Source organism: Notolabrus celidotus, chromosome 22 (assembly GCF_009762535.1).
Source record: "Notolabrus celidotus isolate fNotCel1 chromosome 22, fNotCel1.pri, whole genome shotgun sequence".
NCBI lineage: Eukaryota > Metazoa > Chordata > Actinopteri > Labriformes > Labridae > Notolabrus > Notolabrus celidotus.
In genome coordinates, this window is record NC_048293.1 from 12087334 (window position 1) to 12108721 (window position 21388).

The 21388-nt window shown below is 42.3% G+C and overlaps 1 protein-coding gene across 2 annotated transcripts in view; it reads left to right on the forward strand.

The window, feature by feature from the left end:
- LOC117806641 (AT-rich interactive domain-containing protein 1B-like) overlaps positions 1–21388 on the forward strand; it is a 253799-nt gene that overhangs the window by 50688 nt on the left and 181723 nt on the right. For both annotated transcript variants that reach the window (XM_034675619.1, XM_034675620.1), the window contains one exon: positions 15588–15791. In XM_034675619.1, coding sequence (XP_034531510.1) covers positions 15588–15791 — 204 coding nt within the window. The remainder of the gene's footprint in view (positions 1–15587; positions 15792–21388) is intronic.

Here is a 21388-nt window from a genome sequence, read left to right on the forward strand (position 1 = left end):
TGGAGAGGGAGAGAGAGAGTGGTCCTAAGGTGCAGGCGGCCAGTCTTGTGCTAGCTGGCATCAGTGGGAGGCCCATTACTGTCAAGCTAATCTTAAAATAATTAATTGCGAAGTCGACGCTTTTTAAAGAGTATTGTAATTGAATCCTAAATTAGGCTTGGGAAAGGGGACGCGTCCTGCTTTGCTGCAAGTCTGTTCCCATTCTCCAGTCATACACACACACACACACACATGCACACACACACAGACACACACACATAACACACACACATCAGTAGGTTGAGCACACAGGCGTGTAGAAGAAAAAAAAGACAACAGGCGAAGGAAATGCTAATGAAATGCATATTTGGGGAGAAAGGGGCCATCTATAATTTAGCTGTGCTCTTTGAATGTGAATGATGTGTGTGCAAGCGCTGTGATTTATTTTTGTTGTGCAGAGGGATAATTCTGTCAGAGTAGGCTTTTATTCTTGTAAACAAATGTGGGGAAAAGAGCAGAATAAAAGTGGAGTAATAAAGTAAACAGAATGGTATGAATACATTTAGCTACTGGCATGAATAATTTGTATAGGGGATGGAGGGGCTTGATGGAGGAGATATGACAGATATGAAAGCCGTAATATTGCCTGATGAAATTTTAGGTTGGCCTCCGATCCGCTATTTTCTGGTGCTTGTTTTCACTTTTGCAGGACTTGTTTTTGTCATACATTAGTGTTGCTGTACATCCCTTGCTTACCCACACCCGCACAGGTAGGTAGAGCGTGGCGTGCATGAACACGTGCACACACCCGACATGCACCTTGTGACCCCTCAGGTCCTCCGAGGCCGTTTTGTACGAGCCTCTGCACCAAGGCTCAGCTTAAAATGAGCAGCTCAATGTGCTTTCACTTACACACACTGCTGCCCACATGGCTCCTCTTGGATGACCCCTGCAAAACTATAGGCTATAGAACTCTGTGGATCAAAGCTCCTGGAAAAGGGTCTGCCCTCCATAAACGTCGGAGCTGCTCCATAACTCTGGCAGGAGCCAGGGAAGAAAGATGGTACGGGGTGCGAGGTCAGGGAGATGGTTCTGTGAAGCAATAATGGAAACTAAGCAGTCAACAGATGCCTTTTGTCGAATCTGAAAGCACAGAGGGAAGTTGCTTTATCTTCATGTTTTCATGAGTATGTACAGCTTTTTATTTGATATAGCGTTGAGGTTAACAGATTAAATCTAAATGGGGGTTGCATTCAGTCAAGTATTTTCTGTTACACTTCACCGTGACTTAAACTCACCTTCACAAACACACCAGAACCAGTCTAACCACTCTGTCAACATGTTGGCCCTCTTTCACCCTAAAGCACCCAATTGTGCACTTCAGGTTCAGCTTCATTATCATGTGTATTATAATCCTTGACAGAACTGAAATACAATGAAATTCTTCAGCGCTGGCAAAACAATCTGGCTGCATCTGTATGACAAATCAAACGTTCCTCATGCTGTTTTCCAAATGTTTGAAACCTATTCAACTCCTCTTTGGCCCAGATCTGACAGCTATAAACTTGGCCCAGAACATCCCATTTTCTCCTGGCTGACTGGGATGAATAACAGCAGAGAGGACAATATTGTGGTCTAGCTGAGCATGCCTGACTCCTCTGTCTCTGTGATCCCTCTATCAATAAGGAACACAGGCCTGTCAGAAGGCCTGCCAACTGTCTGGCTGTCCACGCAGCCTGCTCTCTACGCAACATCTGGACACAGATGGTACGCACTGATCACACACTAACAGACACACACACACACACACATATATACACACAAAATACTTATACTCATGTTTTACTGATACTGGCAGACATTCACTCACATGCTGTGCATTTACAGTCAGTTAATATAATAATGTGTGTTTGTGTGCATCCATACATCCACACACATTCATACCTAAAAAAAATCAAAACCGTTGTTACATTGGACTCCAGCTGTACTCTGTAGGATCATATATCTACACTGGTTACTATGAAAACATTGCCACGTTGTTGAATATATATACACATACATCCTGTAACACAGAATGAGACATAGTGAAGTCTGCGTGTTGCAGCAAAAGGATCCGCTGCTTCTCCTGGGAAATAAGCGCATCCCTTTAATATGTCTGGCCTTTAATAAAAACCTGAACATAAAGGTCGGTCAAGGTTCAGTGTGGAGAACAACTCATCATCATAGTGCTTATTCTGGCTGTATAGATAGAACATATAGATATGCCTGCTCTGATTCAGATATATTACACCGTTACACTGTCTCCAAATGCCGACTTTCATTTCTTTTTTAAAGCTCCTGTGAGGAGTTTTTGTGCGGATACGAACAGACTAAAATTAATATTGGGGTTTGTATATGACCTAAAAAAGGAACAAAACCTTCAGCACCAAGATTGATTATTTTTATATAGTTATTTATCATGTCTAAAACTGGTGTTGGGGGTAGGTGTCAGTCAAGTTGATTATCTGCGTGCATACGATAAAGCTTGTTTTTACATACAAGTGATAACAAGTGTTTCTTTGTAAGAAACATTACTTACACATGAGATAAGAGCAGACTGCGTAACACATGGATGTAGTCTCCTTGACATCACCCATCTGTTTCTGAAGCAGGGTTTTGAAACCTATCGTTGAGGGTTGCCATGTTGGAAATGCTGACTTCAGTCGACCTAGCTTTAGGCAAAGAGGCAGATTTGAGGTGGGCTTTGGGTTAGCCTCCTTGCTAACAGCTACAGTGTTCCCGGTTGTCAGTCAAGTCAGCTGTGCCTTTAATTGTGCAAGACTAGTACAACTAATATATTTTAAACTAGTTGTAAAAAGAATGTGCTTGTCGCACAGTGTGTGTCAATAGAAATTAGCTCTTCAGACCAAAACAGTTTTTCTTACCCGGCTGTTTATTTTTGCTATAAAGATGGTTTTCATTTCATTTCCAGTACTTCTGGAGCCAGCTCAAGCTGCGAACGTTCAATGAACTGCAGTTTTTAACGTTTCCACATCGGCTTCATTTCTAATGGCTGGAGGATTCCACTTGGATGAGAGGTGCTGCTTTGTCCACAGGGGGAGCCAAAATCAACACAAAAGGAAAGTTCCTCAGAGGAGCTTTAATACAGAGAAAGCATGAACGGCTGGTTAGCCTTTTTGTAAAAACAAAGAGAGAATTAAAATACTTTGGTACTACACAGGAGATGTATAAAGTTTATTGTTGAATATCTTAATCACAACTAGATTTAATGAAAGAGCTTTAATCTTAAATATCACTCAGTTTTCTCAGTCGTATACTGTTCATACACTCTGACACAGCCGTTGCACCTGAAACAGCTGCCCTGGAGCCTAACAATAATAGAAGTGAATAGTGGAGTCAAGTGTGAGTCAGAGGTGTGTGTGTGTGTGTGTGTGTGTGTGTGTGTGTGTGTGTGTGTGTGTGTGTGTGTGTGTGTGTGTGTGTGTGTGTGTGTGTGTGTGTGTGTGTGTGTGTGTGTGTGTGTGTGTGTGCAGTCAGACCATGCATCAGGGCTCCCACAGGCCCGGAGCCTCTCATTGATCGACCCCGGCTCCCCCACCCCATGTTCCCAGCTAGCCTCTGTGATTGATTCCCAGTCAGGGCCCTGGAGATGGGAGGCCTGGCCTGTGCTCACAGAGCCTGGGGCCTCCCAGAGGGTGACCTGGAGGGGCTGCGGGGGAAAGAGAAGCCAATTTCCAGGGCCCCTAACCCAGGTCGAGGAGCCCATTTCTGGGAAAGCCTTCACAGCGGGGTGGAAGAGTGGAGGTTCACATTCATTACAGGAGAAAATTAAGGCCACTGCTGCTGCTGCCACTGCTGCTGTGACTGCTATATAGATGTGAGGGGAAAACAAGGTGAGGTGGTTGAGTGTGTCTTTGAGTGTATTCATACAAAGGGTGAAGAGGTTAAGAGACATTGGTGCGCTGGGGTTTGTGGGGGGAGAAAATCCTACCTTAACATGCTATTACACAATCTGTCATTACAGCACACACTTACAGTGTTCTATTACCTCTGAAAGCGGGGAATATTTTTCCTGTCTCCACTTACAATGTTCAATATTCTGTTTTCCTATCTACACTGAACACCTCAGTGTGTGCAGCCAGTCCTCGAATAAGCCCCTCTCCATATCCCATTATAACAGTAGAGTGACTTAAGGTAAAGTGGGGAAGGGGGGGAAATCATATGGAAATCAATTTTTTTCTAATTAACTTTGTAAATTTCCCGCTGAGCTATCAGACGTGGGGGCCTCATGTGTCGTGCCGAGTCCTATAATGAAATCAATTTGGTTCAAATTGTTTCAGGTGACTTTTAATGAGTGTCTAATATCCGCCTGAGGAAGGAAGGTCAGGATATCTGTTTGTTGTTTGTGTTTTTTTTTTTATTTAAGTGATGGATCGCTCGCAGGAGAAATATGGATGGTTCCACCCTGGAGGACTGGGCAGTGCTCCAAAACAAACAGCCTGAATGTAAATTCTTGTTGTTTTTTACTGGGGAGCCTCTTTAATTGCACCACGGGTGTGACCTAGTTTGAAAACGTGCTTTTTATGGATACGATGCAGTATATTTAAGTTTTACTAATTTCTTGATGAGTGACATATTTTTTAGTGGAAAAGTACACCTGTGTTTGAGCAGCGCCAAAAAGGAGAAGTGTTGAAAAACTTAATAGCAGTGTGTGTGTGAGTTGGGGGGGTCTTGTGGTCTTGCTTTAAATGGAGCTCTCGCATTCATAATTTACTCCGCTCCCTCTCTTTCAATGGCCAGCCTCCCAGCCTGAGGAGCTCGTTAAGCTTTGCCTTACAGGGGAGACTAATGGATGGCAGAGAAAGCCCCCTCAGGACCCTTTAGCATCGTTTCTGTTGGTCTGCTCGCTTAGTATTCACTTATGTATTTTCACCCTACTCTGAGCACAATATCATGAATAACCATTGCTAATTCATAAACACACTCGGCGATACGGGACCTCGTTCATAATTATCCGAGCTGTAGAAAATGCAGTTCCTCTCCAATACCATTCCATTAGCAAAGGTGGTGATTTCCTTGAATAAGAGAAGAATCTAGCCTGCATTTTTAATACCGGCATTTCAGCTCCAGGAGACGAAGGAAGCAAAAGGGCAGCATATTTACTCAAATAGCCTGTTCTTTCTCTTTGGGGCAGATGGAGTTATTGTTATTTTCCTCCCTCCTGCCCCTTTTTTTCTTGCTTTCATTTGGTTGTGTAACAGCATCTCTCCATGGGGTTCTGCGGACTGGGGAACTCGGAGAGGAGCGCATTCCTCTCGTTCCAGCATGGCCCTTAGATGAAATGGGGTTTTTCAGCGGCCCTCTGCTGTCCCAGAGTCACGGCAGGACTGAGACAGAGACATGAAAAGACTGGGAAAGTAGCAAGGCCCTCACTCCTCCACATCAGTCACAGATTCTGTGCAGCGCTGCAAGAAGTGCCTTCACCGTTTTCATTTGCATTGGTTTCAAAGCAATAGTTGTACCACACCATGGTTTTACCTAGAGGCTTCTCACAGGACTTTCCTCCCCTAGTGAGAAACTTTTTCAAGAGGGAACAGTGCTGATATGTAGCAAAGTTTGTCAGATGATTTAAAAACACATGCTCAGCACATGAAAAACACTGAGTGTGTTACAAAAGAGGAGGAAAAAGAATTCTGATCTTCGACCAAACTTGAAGAGCAGCAGAAAATATCTTCTGGTAAAAGCTTTTCACTCTAACTAAAATCTGCATGTTGATCATTTTTGTCCAAGAGTCTAATCTACTTCTCGTTATAAAGTGGGAAACAATCTCAGAAAACTGCATCCAGAATGTGTGAACTGTGCTCTCCCCCACGTTTCCTCTACTGTTTGCAGACAGCTGCATTTTATTTGTTTTCATTCGCTAATAGCGTGTCGCAGACATGTCAGCCACATCTCATTCTGTCATTGAGGTTTTCTCCTTTTCTTTCTGTCCCCGTCGCTTCTTTAGCTCTCAGTATTGGCGAAGGAAAGGGCTCTGGTGACCCTGCGACCCCAATCTCACTTGAGACAGATGAAGCAGCCTCTCTCTCCTCCCTCCCCTCTTTCCCTCTTCTCCTCCATCGCTTTCCTCTTCTCCCTTAATGACGTCTTTGTGCTGGCCGTGACGAACTGAACGCTCCGCAACTTTTTACTACTGCACACTGAGGAGGGCTTGACGGGGAGGGGGTGTTGTGTTTTTCCAGCACCCTGATTTGTGTGTGAGCATGTATTTGTGTTTGGTGTAAATATTGGTGTCAAAAGCAGAGGGCAGACCGATCACCAGCTCCGAGGATGGCGCGGGAGAGAGAGCAATTATGTGCATTGCGCCAAACACAAAAGCATGCCGATCGGCCGCATAACAACAGCTCTCTTATCTGGCTTCTCGCTGTCTGCCTTTATTTCTTCTCTCACAGCATCACTGCCAAACATACACTGTGAATGTACTGTATATGTTCCTCCCTGTGCCCTTTATCACTCCCTGCACCTCTCTCTCTCTCCCTCCTTGGATAATTTCATGCCTCTGTCTGCTAGCCAGCCTTCATGCCTTGCTGCCTGTGCCATCCAGGCATATTGGGAGGAGGAAAAGGCAATTTGGCTCTACCAAGCTCCCCGCGGACCACTGCTACTCTTCACACTGTCATTCGTTATGAGACTTTTTACTAACAAGGCGTGCGTGCTGAGATGCAGGATGAGATTGTGTTTCAAGACATAATTCACTGAATTTGGTCCTCTTAGTGATGCAGCCGTCACATGAGAATTCCTCCACCACACACTTTCAGAGTGAGGCCGGGTTTCAGGATGGTGTAAGTGGAGGGAAAGAGTTGTTTTTGTTGCTGTCGTTTTGTTAACTTGTTTGATTCCTGGCAGTGAAATGAAGTGATGAACTGATGCTAAACAGTAATCTGTTCCTCATGGAGGCCAGGCAGGGAGGAGTTAACAGCGCGCTGCTCCTCTCCTCTCCGCTTGATGACATCAGTATTGTCTCTGCATCCATGAAATTAATTTTTCTAATCTTAGTCAGCAGGAGCGGGGGAATTTGCACACATTAATATGGAACTCGATCTGCACTCGCCCACTGCTGCAGTCTCTCTTCTCCTATTTCTCTCTCCCCCTCTCTGCCTCTCCTATCTTTTCTCTTTCAATCCTATATTTTTTTAAACTGTAGGCCCTAAATGCACAGCCTGGTACTTGGAGCTTTGTTCTAGGGGCCAAGGTATCATTGGGGCCTGCAGTGTAATAGGAATGGGAGAGTTCTCTGTTGCTTGGTATAAATAAATAACTTAAAAGACGAGGCTGATCGTCCCAGCAGACCAGTCAGCTCTGGCTGCAGCGTGGTGATCCTCCAGAGACAGACGCGGCACAGAGGATAAACAGGATCCGTTGACAATAATTATCCTTATTTGTTTCTCCTCACAAATACACACAGACTAAAAGTGTGTCATTACACAGGTATCCAGGCGGCGTTCTGGAGTAGTAGCTCCAAGAAAAGGGAGATAATCAATACCAGAGAAAAGGCATCTTGGGGCTAATTTTCACACACAATCAGGTTTGATGCTTCTTCTTAAGGTGATATTCAGAAGTATTTTCACATGGCATTAATAGCCACCATGTGGCTGCAAATAGGTTGTACACCTAATAGCATTAAAATATGAAGTCTGCTGTTATTGTTTATCACACTGAGTATCCAAACTGACTACATGAGACTTGCAGGATAACACTGTGATAGCACTGGGCCTGAAACAGTTCTTTCAAGATAATCATAGTTCACAAAACTTTTCTTTCTAAGCTCAAACTTTCAGAGGTGGCTGTAACTTATTTATAAAATGCACAAATTAACATTTTCTACAAAATGTTAATTTGTTGGTTTGAAGGCTTGTTAGCTTTTCAAGGGTTTTAGTTCAAACAAGGGCTGCCAGGGTGCCACATTTTTACCATATGATTATTGTGGCCACAAAAAGTCACAATAACAATACTGTCATGATATTTATGGACAACATAAAGGGAGAAAAAATGTATAAGTCAAATCAAGGAAAGGAGGGACAAGTGTTACTAGATAAACTTTACCATTAAACACAACTGACTTACTTAGATGTCATCATTCATTACTAATGATGTTTAAATGTATGTTATAACCACAGAACCAGCCCAATTACAGTCCAATTAATTGAGCGAAAACTCACTATCCTTTTCTTCGTGTGAGTCTGTGTTACACATTGTCCACAAATAGTCCAAACTGACGAGGAAACTTTTTTTTGGTTAGGGTTATGTTTAGTTGACAACAGGATTAAACGTCACCATCACTAGAAGAAGCTACGAGTTATTAACATTTATATCATTGAAGACCTGAAATGCAGATCATTTGTTGTGTCTTAGCTCGAGCACATCCATCTACCACTAGCAAGAGCTGTAACGGTTGTGGTCGACTACTATCCGAGTGCAAACACAGAATCTCGTAGCACATTGTAGCTTAGCTGTATATTTATTTAGAAAATGGAGATAAAGTTACATGTACACTGTGTCTGGTTTACTCAACTGGAGCGATGCGTAACAAACACATGCATATGGGCGCATGGAGGACCAAAGGCTGGTGCTGTTAGCCCTGCTAACGTAGCTACACTCTGTAAACCTGTTGACATTGTTTACCAGCAGACTGTTTTGCACAAGGTGAGTTCATTATTGACTTTGTCTGAGTTACCTCCAGACTAGTCTGCTAGTTGGAATTTAAAGGTGACATATCATGCAAAATGGACTTTTTAATGGTTCTCTACCTGAAATGTGTTTCCCTGGCATGTCTACAAACCCCCCGAGAATGAAAAAACATGTTCATAGCTGTAGTTGTAGCTGTGTACCAAGACACACGTCGACATACTGACAAATAAAACAACAAGAAACACAGAATCTGTGACCAATGGTTCAGAAAGGTCCTGCTGCCTTTCTGGTAGAGGTCGGTTTTACTCCCCACGTCTGCAGATTTGAAGATCTAGTGGATGATTTTATTTATCATGGATAAGTGCTAGCGCTAGTTAGCATAGCCACATAGCTACATGTTCGTAGCTGTGTACCAAGACACACGTCGACATACTGATAAATAAAACAACAAGAAACACAAAATCTGTGACCAATCCTTCAGAAAGGTCCTGCTACAGGCGCCTCTCCGTCAAGATCAGATTCTGGATCAGATTCAGAGGGTTGAAGTAACGTGATCTCTGAGCAGCTGTGTATATTCAGCCTACATGTAAACATTAGATCAACGTGCTGGAGAGCCGACGCACATCCACTTCCTGAGGGGGCGTGGTCAGAGAGAAAACCGAGTGTTCTGAGGAGGACTGAAGAAGAGGGCTTTTCAGGCATGCCAAAATCTGATTTCAAAGTGTTTTTTTGAGCATAAACTTTAAAGACATGTTTTGGGGACCTCTTAGACCAATATATATTGATGAAAAAAGGGTGATATGTCACCTTTAAAATTATCATTTAACAACTTGCAAATCTTTACTGTGGATAGGTATACCTTGAGTCTTCTTCTGCTGCTTCTTCTTTGTCTTCCCTCTGTTTTTTGGCTGGTGGTAACCAGTGTAAAGAACCTCTGCCGCCCCCCTCTATGAACCAACTAGTTACACAGTATTACTGTAGACTTATTTTAGCACAACTTAATGTTTATTTTTTTAACGACAATTATCGCCAATGCTGGTTTATTGTGACAACTCGAGTTAAAATATTTGAACTGTTACTGCTGAGGGAGTAGCTCTAATCTTATATTTTCCCATAGCTCCAAAGTGTCCGTCACTGTTTCCTCTGTGTGTGCATGTGGATAGTAAATAACTGAAATGAAAGGGTGATGCAGACAGGTGATGATTTGGTCATCTACTGTGAAGGACAAGGGTGGCAATAGCCAGAGGAACAGTGTGCATGTGTGTTTGTATGTGTGTTTGTCAGGCATGTTCAAACACATTCATTCACCACGGGTGATAAATCAGAAGTTTTTTAAAAATAATTCCCTGCTTTCAAAATGAAATTGGAATAATAACCATTTACCAATATTGTTTTATGTTTGTTTGATCCCAGTGTGTGTCTCATAATCCACGTATCCCAGCCTTTTGTGTGGAGCATTTTGTCTCTTTCTGATTAACAACTTAGCACATTAAAGCGAGGAGTAAAATCATTTTTGCAACATAAAAATGTTGAGCTCAGAAAAGCAATTTAGCAGGTTTCACCCCGCAGTAATTTCACCCATGTTCTCTTTTTAATGGCTTTGTTTTGGGAAAAAAAAGGCTCACGAGAGTCAGAACGCTGGAGAGGAGTTCATAAATTGAATTTTAAATTTAGCAGTTGAATTACTATTGTCTCCCATGCCTCCTCCCCCTCCTCCATTGAATGGCATGCCCAGATGAACAAAAGTGAAAAACACATTTGAAGAAAATAAAAAACCATTCCTGCGTATTCCCTCTAGTTTTTTATCTGCTGTCCCTCCTGGCACAAACACGATTCACTTCGTGTCATATTCATAATTTTTTTCCTAAGTACAGCCATTTTTCCGAAGGGAGGGAAAAAAATAATGTTTCAATTTGTCAGGAACTGTTGTCGGGGTTTTTTTGTGCCTGGTGGTGTGAGGGAAATGGTGGGCATATCTCGAGGAAAAGGCTGCAGTGGGCTGAAATCTCATTTAGTGGAACTTGTCATGAGAGCAGATATGAGGCTCCGTTTGGGGAGGCGGAGGATACTTCTTTGCCTCTGTGGACAGGTGTGGATAATGCCATGTGTAGAAGATGGACGGATGTACCACAGAGCTCTGTATAATTTTATTGAGGCTGTTTTATTTAAGATTTTTTCCCACATGTGAGTGCAAGACCGGGAGAAGGTTCAACAGAGTGCAAGATTCTGCAAACACACATTTCTCTGCATGTGTGTGAAATTGAGAGTCCACTTTTTCCTCCAGAAACTCTCGACTTGTTTTCTGTGTCCAGTGCCTTCCTAAGTGCAGCAGTTAACATTTTTTTTGCAAGCATGGGTGTGTGCGTGCGTGTGTGTGAACTTGGCAGCCGTGTGAGGGGATTTACTTGTGTTGCGCTCAGCATTTTTGGCAAACGGAGGACCTCTTGAGATGGATTGGTGAACTGGATGGAGCTGGAGAGGGGGTGTGTGTGTGTCCCATATCACGGGTGGCACAGTGCCCTGGATTTTAAGAAAGCGGAGAGCGTCCCCCTTTCATTTCTAATACTAGTCTGTATGAGTGTCTGCATGTGTGTGTGTGTGTGTGTGTGTGTGTGTCTAGCTTGTGGTGTGTACCAACATTTAAGAGGGTCATGTGCGGCCCTTCTCTCCAGAAAAACACCATCATAGCTTGATTAGAAACATATGACCAGAGCCAGTTTGAGCAAAACTCTTCTCTCCTTTGATATTTATTTGGTTTCATTCTGTATAGTGCTCAGCTCAGACACATTTAATGACTAGATCTATTTTAGTTGCCTTCTGAATGACGTTATTGGATCACTTTCATTCCTGTGCTCTTTATCATCACACATAGCAGAGACAAATTACACAATGAGTCAAGGTTTTCTCTCCCAAAAAGATTCATTCTGGAACAAATTCTGCTTCTTGGACATAAAGTTCATCCATCTTGGTTTCAAAAATACAAACGACTCTTGTATCAAAAAAACGTTTTAAAATGATTTTACTCCACAACGGCTCATAACTTTAATTACTCCCTAATGTGCTGTACTCTAATGCTGGCTATCATTTAGTCAGATGAGACGTCAGTTTTATCCTGTGCTTGAATATTTCATTTTAGATCCCCACTGCTTGTGCACTTCAGTGTCTGCAGCAGGGGTGTGTCCAGATAGGTGGCTAGGGGTGGCATGGGCCCCCATTAAATCTAATTGGACATCCCAACTTTCTAAACTATAAGTGGCTATTTGCTTTGTCAGAGTCAGGACTTCTTACATTCAACCATCAACAGGCTGCTGATAGTTCTCTCTGCATTTCAGTGTAGCATATTTATTTTTCTTAGTACTTCTAATTGTAGAAATATATTTCGAACATCTCTTTCATGGGACAGGTGCATAGGAGAAGAATCAGTCCACCCAAAATTATACACAAAATCCCTGTAACTGTCAAATATACATTCATAGCAGGGTGCCAGTGGCCTAGGGGTCTAAGCGCACCCCATATACAGAGGCTATTCTCCTTGTCACAGAGGGCTCTGGTTCGAGTCCCGGCCACGATCATTTTGCTGCATGTCTTCCCCCACTCTCTGCTCGCCATATTTCCTGTCTTTGTTTAGCTGTCTTACCAATAAAAAGGCAAAAATGTAAAAAAAATACACACTATAAATGTTTCCATCCATCAGAGGAACAACCATTCACGCTCAGTTATGTGTACCCTTGGACCCAGTTTACATGGAATCGTTTTCAATTAAAGGCGGTAAACTATTGTTGCGTTTTGGCTGTTTATTCATCAGGAGAGGTGTTTTAAGAGACTGAAAAACACAACCCATCCTATTGCCATGTAAACTAGCAATATGCAGATCCTCTTACAACAGTGCCTTCACAGCCCCATTAGCATAATGCATATCATGTTTCCAGTCAAATAGCCATGCAAGGGTTGGACAACAATAACAACAATGGAAGACTACTGAGACAAAACTAACGGTTTTCAAGTGTGCGTTAGCCGTAGTCTCCTTGTTTGATGGACTTGCCACTCTGTTGAATAATTGCTTAATGCACAGGTGTGTCATTTTCTTGCGTGTGAATGTGTATTTTTATTGTATATATAGGAAATACTTTTCTGTTTTTATTAGGGCCAGCCTCATGAAAACCCGGTCCGATGTATTGTCCTCCCGCATCTGCCATGAGGAAGGTCTACACACGCGCATAAACAGACTTGTTCAAACACCCAAACCCTACCTGCATTGACAAGTTGCAACCTTTCCTGTTCACCCTGAATCCACTCCTGTCGCTGTTTTAAGTTTGTGCAAAATGAAGATGTTATTCAGAACAAAGTGCAAGTCGTTGTTTTAAAGGGCTTCATCACTGCTGACAAACCACACGTCTCACCTTCTTGTGAAAATTGGTTGGTGAGGGGAAACACTCAGCTTTTTGCGACTTACAAATCAGTCTGCTGATGCCGAGTTACAACAGAAGAAGGGAGCAAAATAAGGGTTTGGGTAGGGGGAGGCAAAGTGATCATATTGAAGTGGGTAGTTTTGGGATGCAACTCTTATTACATTAAAAATAGAATTAAAATGTGAAGGTTAAAAACCATCAGAAAAAAGTGAATGCAGTATGTCATCTAATAAAACAATGCAATTGCAATGTGATTAACAACAAAGCCTGTAATTAACCTTAAATATTTTTAATCACTTGACAGCGCTCATTTATTGGCAACATTTTGGTACCAAAAGTAATACAGATGCAGGGGTGGTGTGACTTTGGCAAATATGTTCTTTTTCAGTATTCAAAGAATTAGGCTTAGAAGATTTGAATGATTCCACTTGGTTGTTTTTCTTTATAAAGTGAAATATATATCACACATGGAACTATAACAATATCATTATCAGCAATACTTGTAAAATAGGAATGATATCACTTTCTATGCACACACATAATTCATACCACCCCTGCATATGTAAGCGCCCAGGTGGGCCCCCTCAGTCAAAAAGTCTCTGGATACGCCTCTGCAGCATATACTGTATAATGATTTACTTATTAGTAGTTTTATAGATGATGAAGGGCAGAGTAAAGAGTACAGCAAATGAGATGGATACAAATATCCACTTACACACACACACTGCAGAAAGGCATTTTCCTCTTTTGGATAAGACTCTTGAAATCCTGGTGATGCAGACCTTTGCAGGATAACCCCCCCCCCCTCCCCTCACGTACACCCACCTACACCTCCATGCTGTGAAATGACTTTTAGACACCCAACAGTACTCATTCCTCCCTCTCAGGCTTTCTTTCTCCACCTCTCTCTCTCTATACCAAACACCTTTTCCCTCCCTCTCTCTCTCTCTCTCTCTCTCTCGCTTTTTCTGCTGCACACTCTGTGAAATAGTCCAAACTACTCCACGCACATGCCTCAGTAGACAAAACCACTTTAAAGCCGGAGCGCCGTAACCGTCCGCACGTAACCCGCTGAATAAAGTGCTCCCATCCCCTGACATGTCTGCTCGATATTAGCTCGGCAATATGAGGCAGCGGCAATTTCTCCTCTACACGAGACAAGGTGATATTGAGTTGGGAAGGAGAGAGGGAACTGAGGAGGGAGCTGGTGGTGGATGAGGAGGAAGCGGGGGAGAGGAGGGAGGGAGTGAAAGTGTGTGTGTAAGAAACAGTAGGAACAAAATGTCATAAATCACACATGATCCTACACAGCGGAGACAAAAGGGAGAGAGCATGAGTGGAGAGAGGGAAGATAGAAGACGTCCACATTATCTGCCCGCCAGACAGACAAACACGCCTCCATGGGTGACAGATTAGCATTAGCCCGACGCACTGTACCGGAATTTTCCAATGGCTCACAGAGACCCCAAACAACCTCTAAAAAACGACTCTGAAATACTTACAATGAATAAATCGCCCTTGACACCTTCTTTTCCTTTGATTGTGTTTTGTGTTCACATAAGAAGCAAGCTTTAAAGGTTTGGTTTCAGAGCAGGTGCTTTGACTGCTCGACTGCCCTGAGTTCCCTCCTGGGAATCAAACTTGCAAAATGAAACACCTTGTCACAATTGTAATGCAAAGTTTGGATCCCTGCAAGACTCCCAACCCTTACCTGTTCTCTGTTTGAATTCAGAAGAGCATAAAATCAGATGTAATAATCAGTTTTTCTACCAGTTTGCTTGAAGCAACAACACAGAAAGTGAGAGGGAGCGCTGCACAGTGATTATTGGCCCTGCTGGGCTGTGGTTGCGGGAACAAGGCCATAGAGTTTTTATTGCTATTGCCTCTCGCCACTTTAAACAACATTTACAACACTTTAAAACCCCTTTCCGACATTTAAGTAGAGATACAAGCTTTAGGTTTTAATCAAACCATTATATTTTGGCTCCCTGCCTTAAAAGTTTGCTCTTGATAGACGTGCAATAAACATCTCTGCCTACATTAAACCATTTGTACTTCATTTATGATGTGTAGGCTTTAATTTAAGGCTTTCACTTGCCGTGCAATTATGAAATGAATCAACAGTGGCTGCGGTTTGGAGTGTGTGCACTAAGTGGACTTCTGACACAGGTTCCAACTTGGCAGACGCTGGTAGAATTAATATAAACACTTCTCAGCCAATCACAATGCACAATCATGAATGAATGTGAAATGTCAGCCAAGACGAAAGTCTGATGTCAGGTTGTCCCAATATCAGAATTTCATATTTCAATGCAATATTAAATCAAGTGATATTGATACCTGATTGAACATCATGGAAACAATAGATAAAACTATTAAACTCTCTGTACTTTATCTTTGGCCCACTTCCCTAGAAATAAAGCATTTTGTATCGTTTTAAAGCAAGTGGTATCCACAATCTAACAACCTTACTCTGGTGACATTTATTCACCCCTCTCTTTCCCTCCACAGGTGGCTTCCATGGACTTCATGGCAATGAAGCGCTCACAGCTCTACAACATGGCCAACAACCCCTACCCCACTCCACAACAGCCAGGGGGCGGACCTTACCCTCCCAGCCAGACGTACCCATCCCCTGCTACGCACAGATATCCAATGAGCATGCAGGGGCGGGGCCAAATGGGCATGGGCGGGATGCAGTACCCTCAACAGCAGGTATGTCAACAAACCCCGGATGCTGCATCTTTATTCGTGCACATCTCCGTGTGACTCACGAGTGAGTCAGCGCCCTCCGCAGAGCCGATCCAGATGCTGTTGCTGGTGTTATAAGTGATATCGCTGCGGGACATTTGCTCCTCGTTGTGAACATTCTCCAGCGATTTTTTTCCCCTGAAGGCTTGGCGTGTTCAATTCGAGATGCAGCCTAAAATACCAGGCAGCACATCTCACACCCTGGCATGTGGTGGTGTCACTCCTGTTCATCACTTAGCTCCCCTTAGACTCCCACTGGAATGGGATGGGTTTGATGCTGTGTTTGTGTGTGTGTGTGTGTGAGTGCAGGGGATACTGTAGTGTGCATTATGGCATGTTCATTCCACATGCTTCTTTGATGGAGCGCTTGTTTGCGTGATTCAGTAATTTCTGCTTCTGTAAGTGTGCGTGCATATTTAAATTTTTGTATGCATGTCTTTCTGATTGTCCATGTTTGTGTATTTGTGTGCGTGTGTTGTGGAATGCTCCCTGCTTAGTAAACATAGACACAGCAGAGCCGACCCACGTCACACTCTCTCCGTGCGACACAATAGGCCTGTGTTGGAGACAATAGTGCTTCTGTCTGCTTTATTGAGTCTTAAGTAAATCCCATTTGGACTGGAAGGGTGTGTGTGTGTGTGTGAAAGGGGGAGATACACAGAGAGTATGCGTGTGGAATAATCTGTCTGTACTACTATGCATGTGTTTGCATGGATGATATGTGTGTCCCACATTTCTGGCAGATAGTGTGTGGATCTGTGTGTGTGTGTGTGCGTTTTTATGACAGTCTAGTTCCATCAGTGTAGATTGTAATGAAACAGCAGCACAGCCAGAGAGAGGGGGGAGTGTCCCCTGCTGTCACTGCCTGCTATATTTAGTAATCCTGGTCTGCCGGTCTGGACTTGGACACTTTGCTGGGGCGAGCGAGCTCCCACACATTGCAGGAATGAAGAGAGGGAGATAGAGAAAGGAGGTAACACAGATGGACAAACAGACAGACTTCCTACATTGTCTAAAAATAAGGGACAAATGTTCATACATGAGGAAGCAGAGACAACTGGTATGTGACATTCAAGCACATTAATGCAGACAGGATCTTAGATATTCAATTTTTATCTTTTGTACTGAAGAAATATAGGTTTTCGTCAAAGAACCATCATCTCATAGATGAATCCAATGTGAAAAACGCATACTGTAAACGGAGTGCACAAAAAATTAAAGATTTGATACACTGATTTTTACACAGATGATCAGTGTGGGTGCTATAGGGAATACGGTTGTTCATCGTTAGTGTTTTTGTTCTGTTTTTACTGAAAGGTATCCAAGCAATATGTAAGGGATGATATCGGAGTGCAGTCTCGCTCTTTCAGGATTCAATTTCCCATAACCACCTGCCAACTATACATTATCCTGCTAATTACCAACTAAATAAATGAACTTAGTTGACACTAATTATGAATTTTAAGATGATTTTAGTGATTTAGAAATGATTTATTTCTATATCCCTCACATTTGACAGTTGGAAGCACGTCCATGGCAATGTCTGCCTACCTGTGGGTTGAGCTGACATTTAACTGTCTTATCGTCACCTTGCTTTACTGTTTTAAATCACATTAAAATTAACATTTTCATTCATGGTTAAGTCAACACATGTTTATGTTCTTAACAGTTGCGCCTGTGTTAGGTAAACTCTCAACCCGTCCTGTAGCTGCAAAAAAATCCGTGAGATGTGTTTGCATCCTGTTCCATCAGCACCAAGCTTTTACTCCATCTGACAGTGTGCGTCCGGTCCCATTGGCAGCGTGTTTAAAGAAGCCTGCAGCAGCTGCACACATGATATGGAGAACAACATATTTACTGCTCATTTGGTTATTATCCTGGGACGTTTATGCTTATTCCATTGGCGACTATGCTTTGTAATTATTAAGTTAAATATTTTGCAGGTTTAATTGTGTTGATTATTTATAATTACGTCTGTTGTGGTTGTCTGGTAGTTATGAAGAACATATTCATCATCTATAAGTGTTTCTTTTGATCTGATATATGGTCTGGAGTGTGTTTGAAATTGACCGGATGGCATATGCGGTTCCAGTGTTTGACTTCCTGCCCAGGTCGATCTTCTCTATTCAGAGTGACTCGGGCTGGGTGCAGGCTCCATCGGAAATAGACTCAGCACTTATCTTTAACGGAGCGGGGAGACACTTCTGGGATGGAGCTGAACTGTGCCATGGTGCTCCTTTTTTGGACAGACACAAGCGTTTACTAAAATGGGATCAGAGTTTCTTTTGGAAAATACCACTGCCAACACCAATACCGTTAGGCAGTTTGTGGTTGCATTTTGTTTGTTTTTTCAATTTGATCTCTTTCACTTAGTTCCTTTTGTGTTTGAGCATCCCTCCCTAGTATCTGTGATGTTTTCCTCCTCTAGTCTTCTTATCTCTGCTAGTGACTGGTCAGCTATGAATCTATAATCTAAAGTTTTGTGCTATCTAAAGAAAGTGTGAGTGAAAAATGTCTCTGCTCTTAACTGATACTGTTGTAAGCTAATGTTTTTCGCCACATTGTCAACAGGAAGAGGTGAAATCATAAACTTTACAAATGTGCAAGACTCCTTTCTGTGAATTGATTTGATATGACGTGTGTTATCTGGTTGTCCCTGGTCCCCTAACAACTATAATTGTATTTTGACCAATCAAAATCAAGTATTTAAAGCAGCTAGTGTATTAGCATGCAAGCTAATAGATGTTTGTAATTGTTATAAGAATGATTTCAGTTAAATTGTTCTTTGAATTGGTCTTATAAACTTCTAAAATGGTCAAATATACACACCATCAAAAAATCGATTACAGCTGTGACTGAAAAGGTGTATGCAGAGGTCTAAAGGATAACAACCTATCTACCTTCAACAGTCACAGTAATACAGTATGATTATTTCTAGCTACACTATTACAGCTTTACCACGTCAAATGTTGTTAAATTTGGTCTTTCTAGTCTCACTGAGCACTGCAGCCCTGACAGGGAGACTTCCTCCTAGACTTCATTACCCACAGTAAAAGAGACTAAACGCTATCTGACGCATTTTGATGATGTCTACACACTTTCAAACAAGCATCATTGAGCCCGCTCAGGGGTTTTGCAGTATAAAACACACACAATTGGGAGAGAGCAGGATGTGAAGACGGTCTGTGCAAAGAGAGTAATGCAAACACATAATGACGCACAGTCGCTAACACACTCAAAAATACATCCCTAGTACTGTTTTGTGATGAAATCCTCGGGCGTATTACATAGCCCGAGCGTGGCGCTATGGAACGTAATTAGTTCAAATAGAATTAGTCGTTCACTCTGGCTATAGCCATGGGAAATGCGCTTCTAAAGTTTCTAATTATCTGGCTCTGGCTTTAAAAGCAGCACCACTGCATTGCCTATCTGCAGCCAGTGAAATCTAGCTCACAGTAATGAGTTTGGAGGAGGAGGTTTAATTCCACTCTCTCAGATGAGTGTAATGAGCCTCACCTACAGAAAAGCGGTCAGGGGTCTGATCAGGGAGGAGGAAAAGGAGGGCTAAAAATGAATGCCCCAGATGTGTACTGCAAAATTTACTGAAAATCAAGTCTTAAAGTGACTATTAATTGCATATCAAAAGATGCAACATTTGCAGATAAGATGGACATGATTGCAGTCATGTCTGGAGGAGGAGAAATGAGCGGCCCCGGCCTCTTTTTTTTTTTAACCTTAGATGATGCAAAACTGTCCGAGGATCAGCTGCAAGAAGAAAAAATTCTCACCATCTCAACTGTGGCTGGATCAGCGAGGGGTATTGTGGGTGATGTAAGATGCTGCTCACACATCCCCCATGATGCATTGCGCTGCAGGGCTCAGACCTCAGCTTGTCACAGCCAAGCATGCTGGGATGTTGCCAGGCAACGTGACGTCAACAAAGATATGCATGTATGTCTATCTGTGTGATTCCCCCGGAACTGAGTGACTGTATGCCTAGATTGTGTATGTGTGCGTGTGTGTAGTGGATTTCAGCCGACAAAAAGGGTCCTCTTTGACTACTGCTCATTATTGTGATTACATTCTGCTTAAATTCAGTCACAGTCATTTAAAATAATCACTCCAAAGTATTACATATATTTCATCCAGAGGACGTAGTGGATAAAAGTAGAGGGCTCACATTCAACCTTATGTAAGAGTCGCTCCTAGTTTGCAAAATGAATCCATGTGAAAGCTTGGATAAATGATATGGATGCACTTGTGTCTGCATTGATGCACCTGCAGTGCATCTTTTTCATTTTTGCAGGGATTGTATTGTATGATGAAAGGCTGAGTTCTTATCTTATGAGTATGCTTTGTTAACTACCTGGCTTTGATTTTGAAATATATGATTCTGAGGAAGACCTTGTACAATGGCAATGACTTGAAGTGCACTATTTATTAAAATGCCAACTATGAAGCAAAGATGAACTGTTGTTGAATCCGTCACTCCTTCTTTTCTTTTCATCTTTAAATTGAAAAGAGTTCAAGAATCAAGATATATATCTTGAGTGATCCTTTTGTACAAGAAAAATCTATATCCCTCCATAAGTAGTTTAAAGTGGAACTTCTGTGTACTGACAAAAAAAAAAAAAAAAACATTGGCTGCAATAACTCCTTGCGAAGTCCAGTGGATTATGCAGAGTAACAGGAACGATGTCATAGTATGGATATTTTCCCCTGAAATTATTAGAACTTCATCACCAAAGCTGGTTTACTTTGCTGCATCTAATTCAGGACATGAATGTGAATTTCTGTGGCATATGCATACCAATAAATTCTGCTAAAGCAGGGTAAATACTACAAGATAATGGGCCAATTCTGGGCCTGTTTCCCCCTTCTGACAAAAGTCAGAAAAGGCCCAATTTTTTTAATGGTTCTTAAGATTTTTCTTGTAAGATTCTCCTTTGCTCAGAAAGTTAAGAGCGATTTTTCTTCCCCCTGTTTGCTTGGAAGACGATCAGGGACGCATCAAATCTGAAATCATAAATATTTGTCATGTTCATCTCACAGTCAGATATCCTGTTGTGTTGGGGAGCTCTGAGCACAGTTAGGCGTGCACTCCATGGGTTGTCACAGTGGAACAGAACGATAGCCAATCAGGAAGCAGGCTGACTGAAGAAGGAAGCACAACAAAAGCAGCCATGGTGACCATAGTAAAAGAAAAGCATAAACTTAGAAGAGAGTCAAAAATGGAGGACCAACTTGTTCGTTTTTGGCAGCAACGTGTGCTTCAAAACATACCACAGTCAGAATGACAAGGAAGCTAAGCAGGTAACGGTGTTTAACATGACAGCTATCCCATCATCCACCATGTTTGTTTACTCTTGAACCGAGTTTGACCACAAGAGATTTTGTAAGATTTCCAGTTTTAAGAGCGTGGACACTGACTGCTGGTGAATGGAATCTGTTAGTGCGTGGTATTTTGTGTTGGCCATCTTGTTTCACTCCACACACTACAAGAACAGAACTGTTAAATCTGTCATTATGTGTCATCAAGTGTTGGGTCTCACATTTTCAAC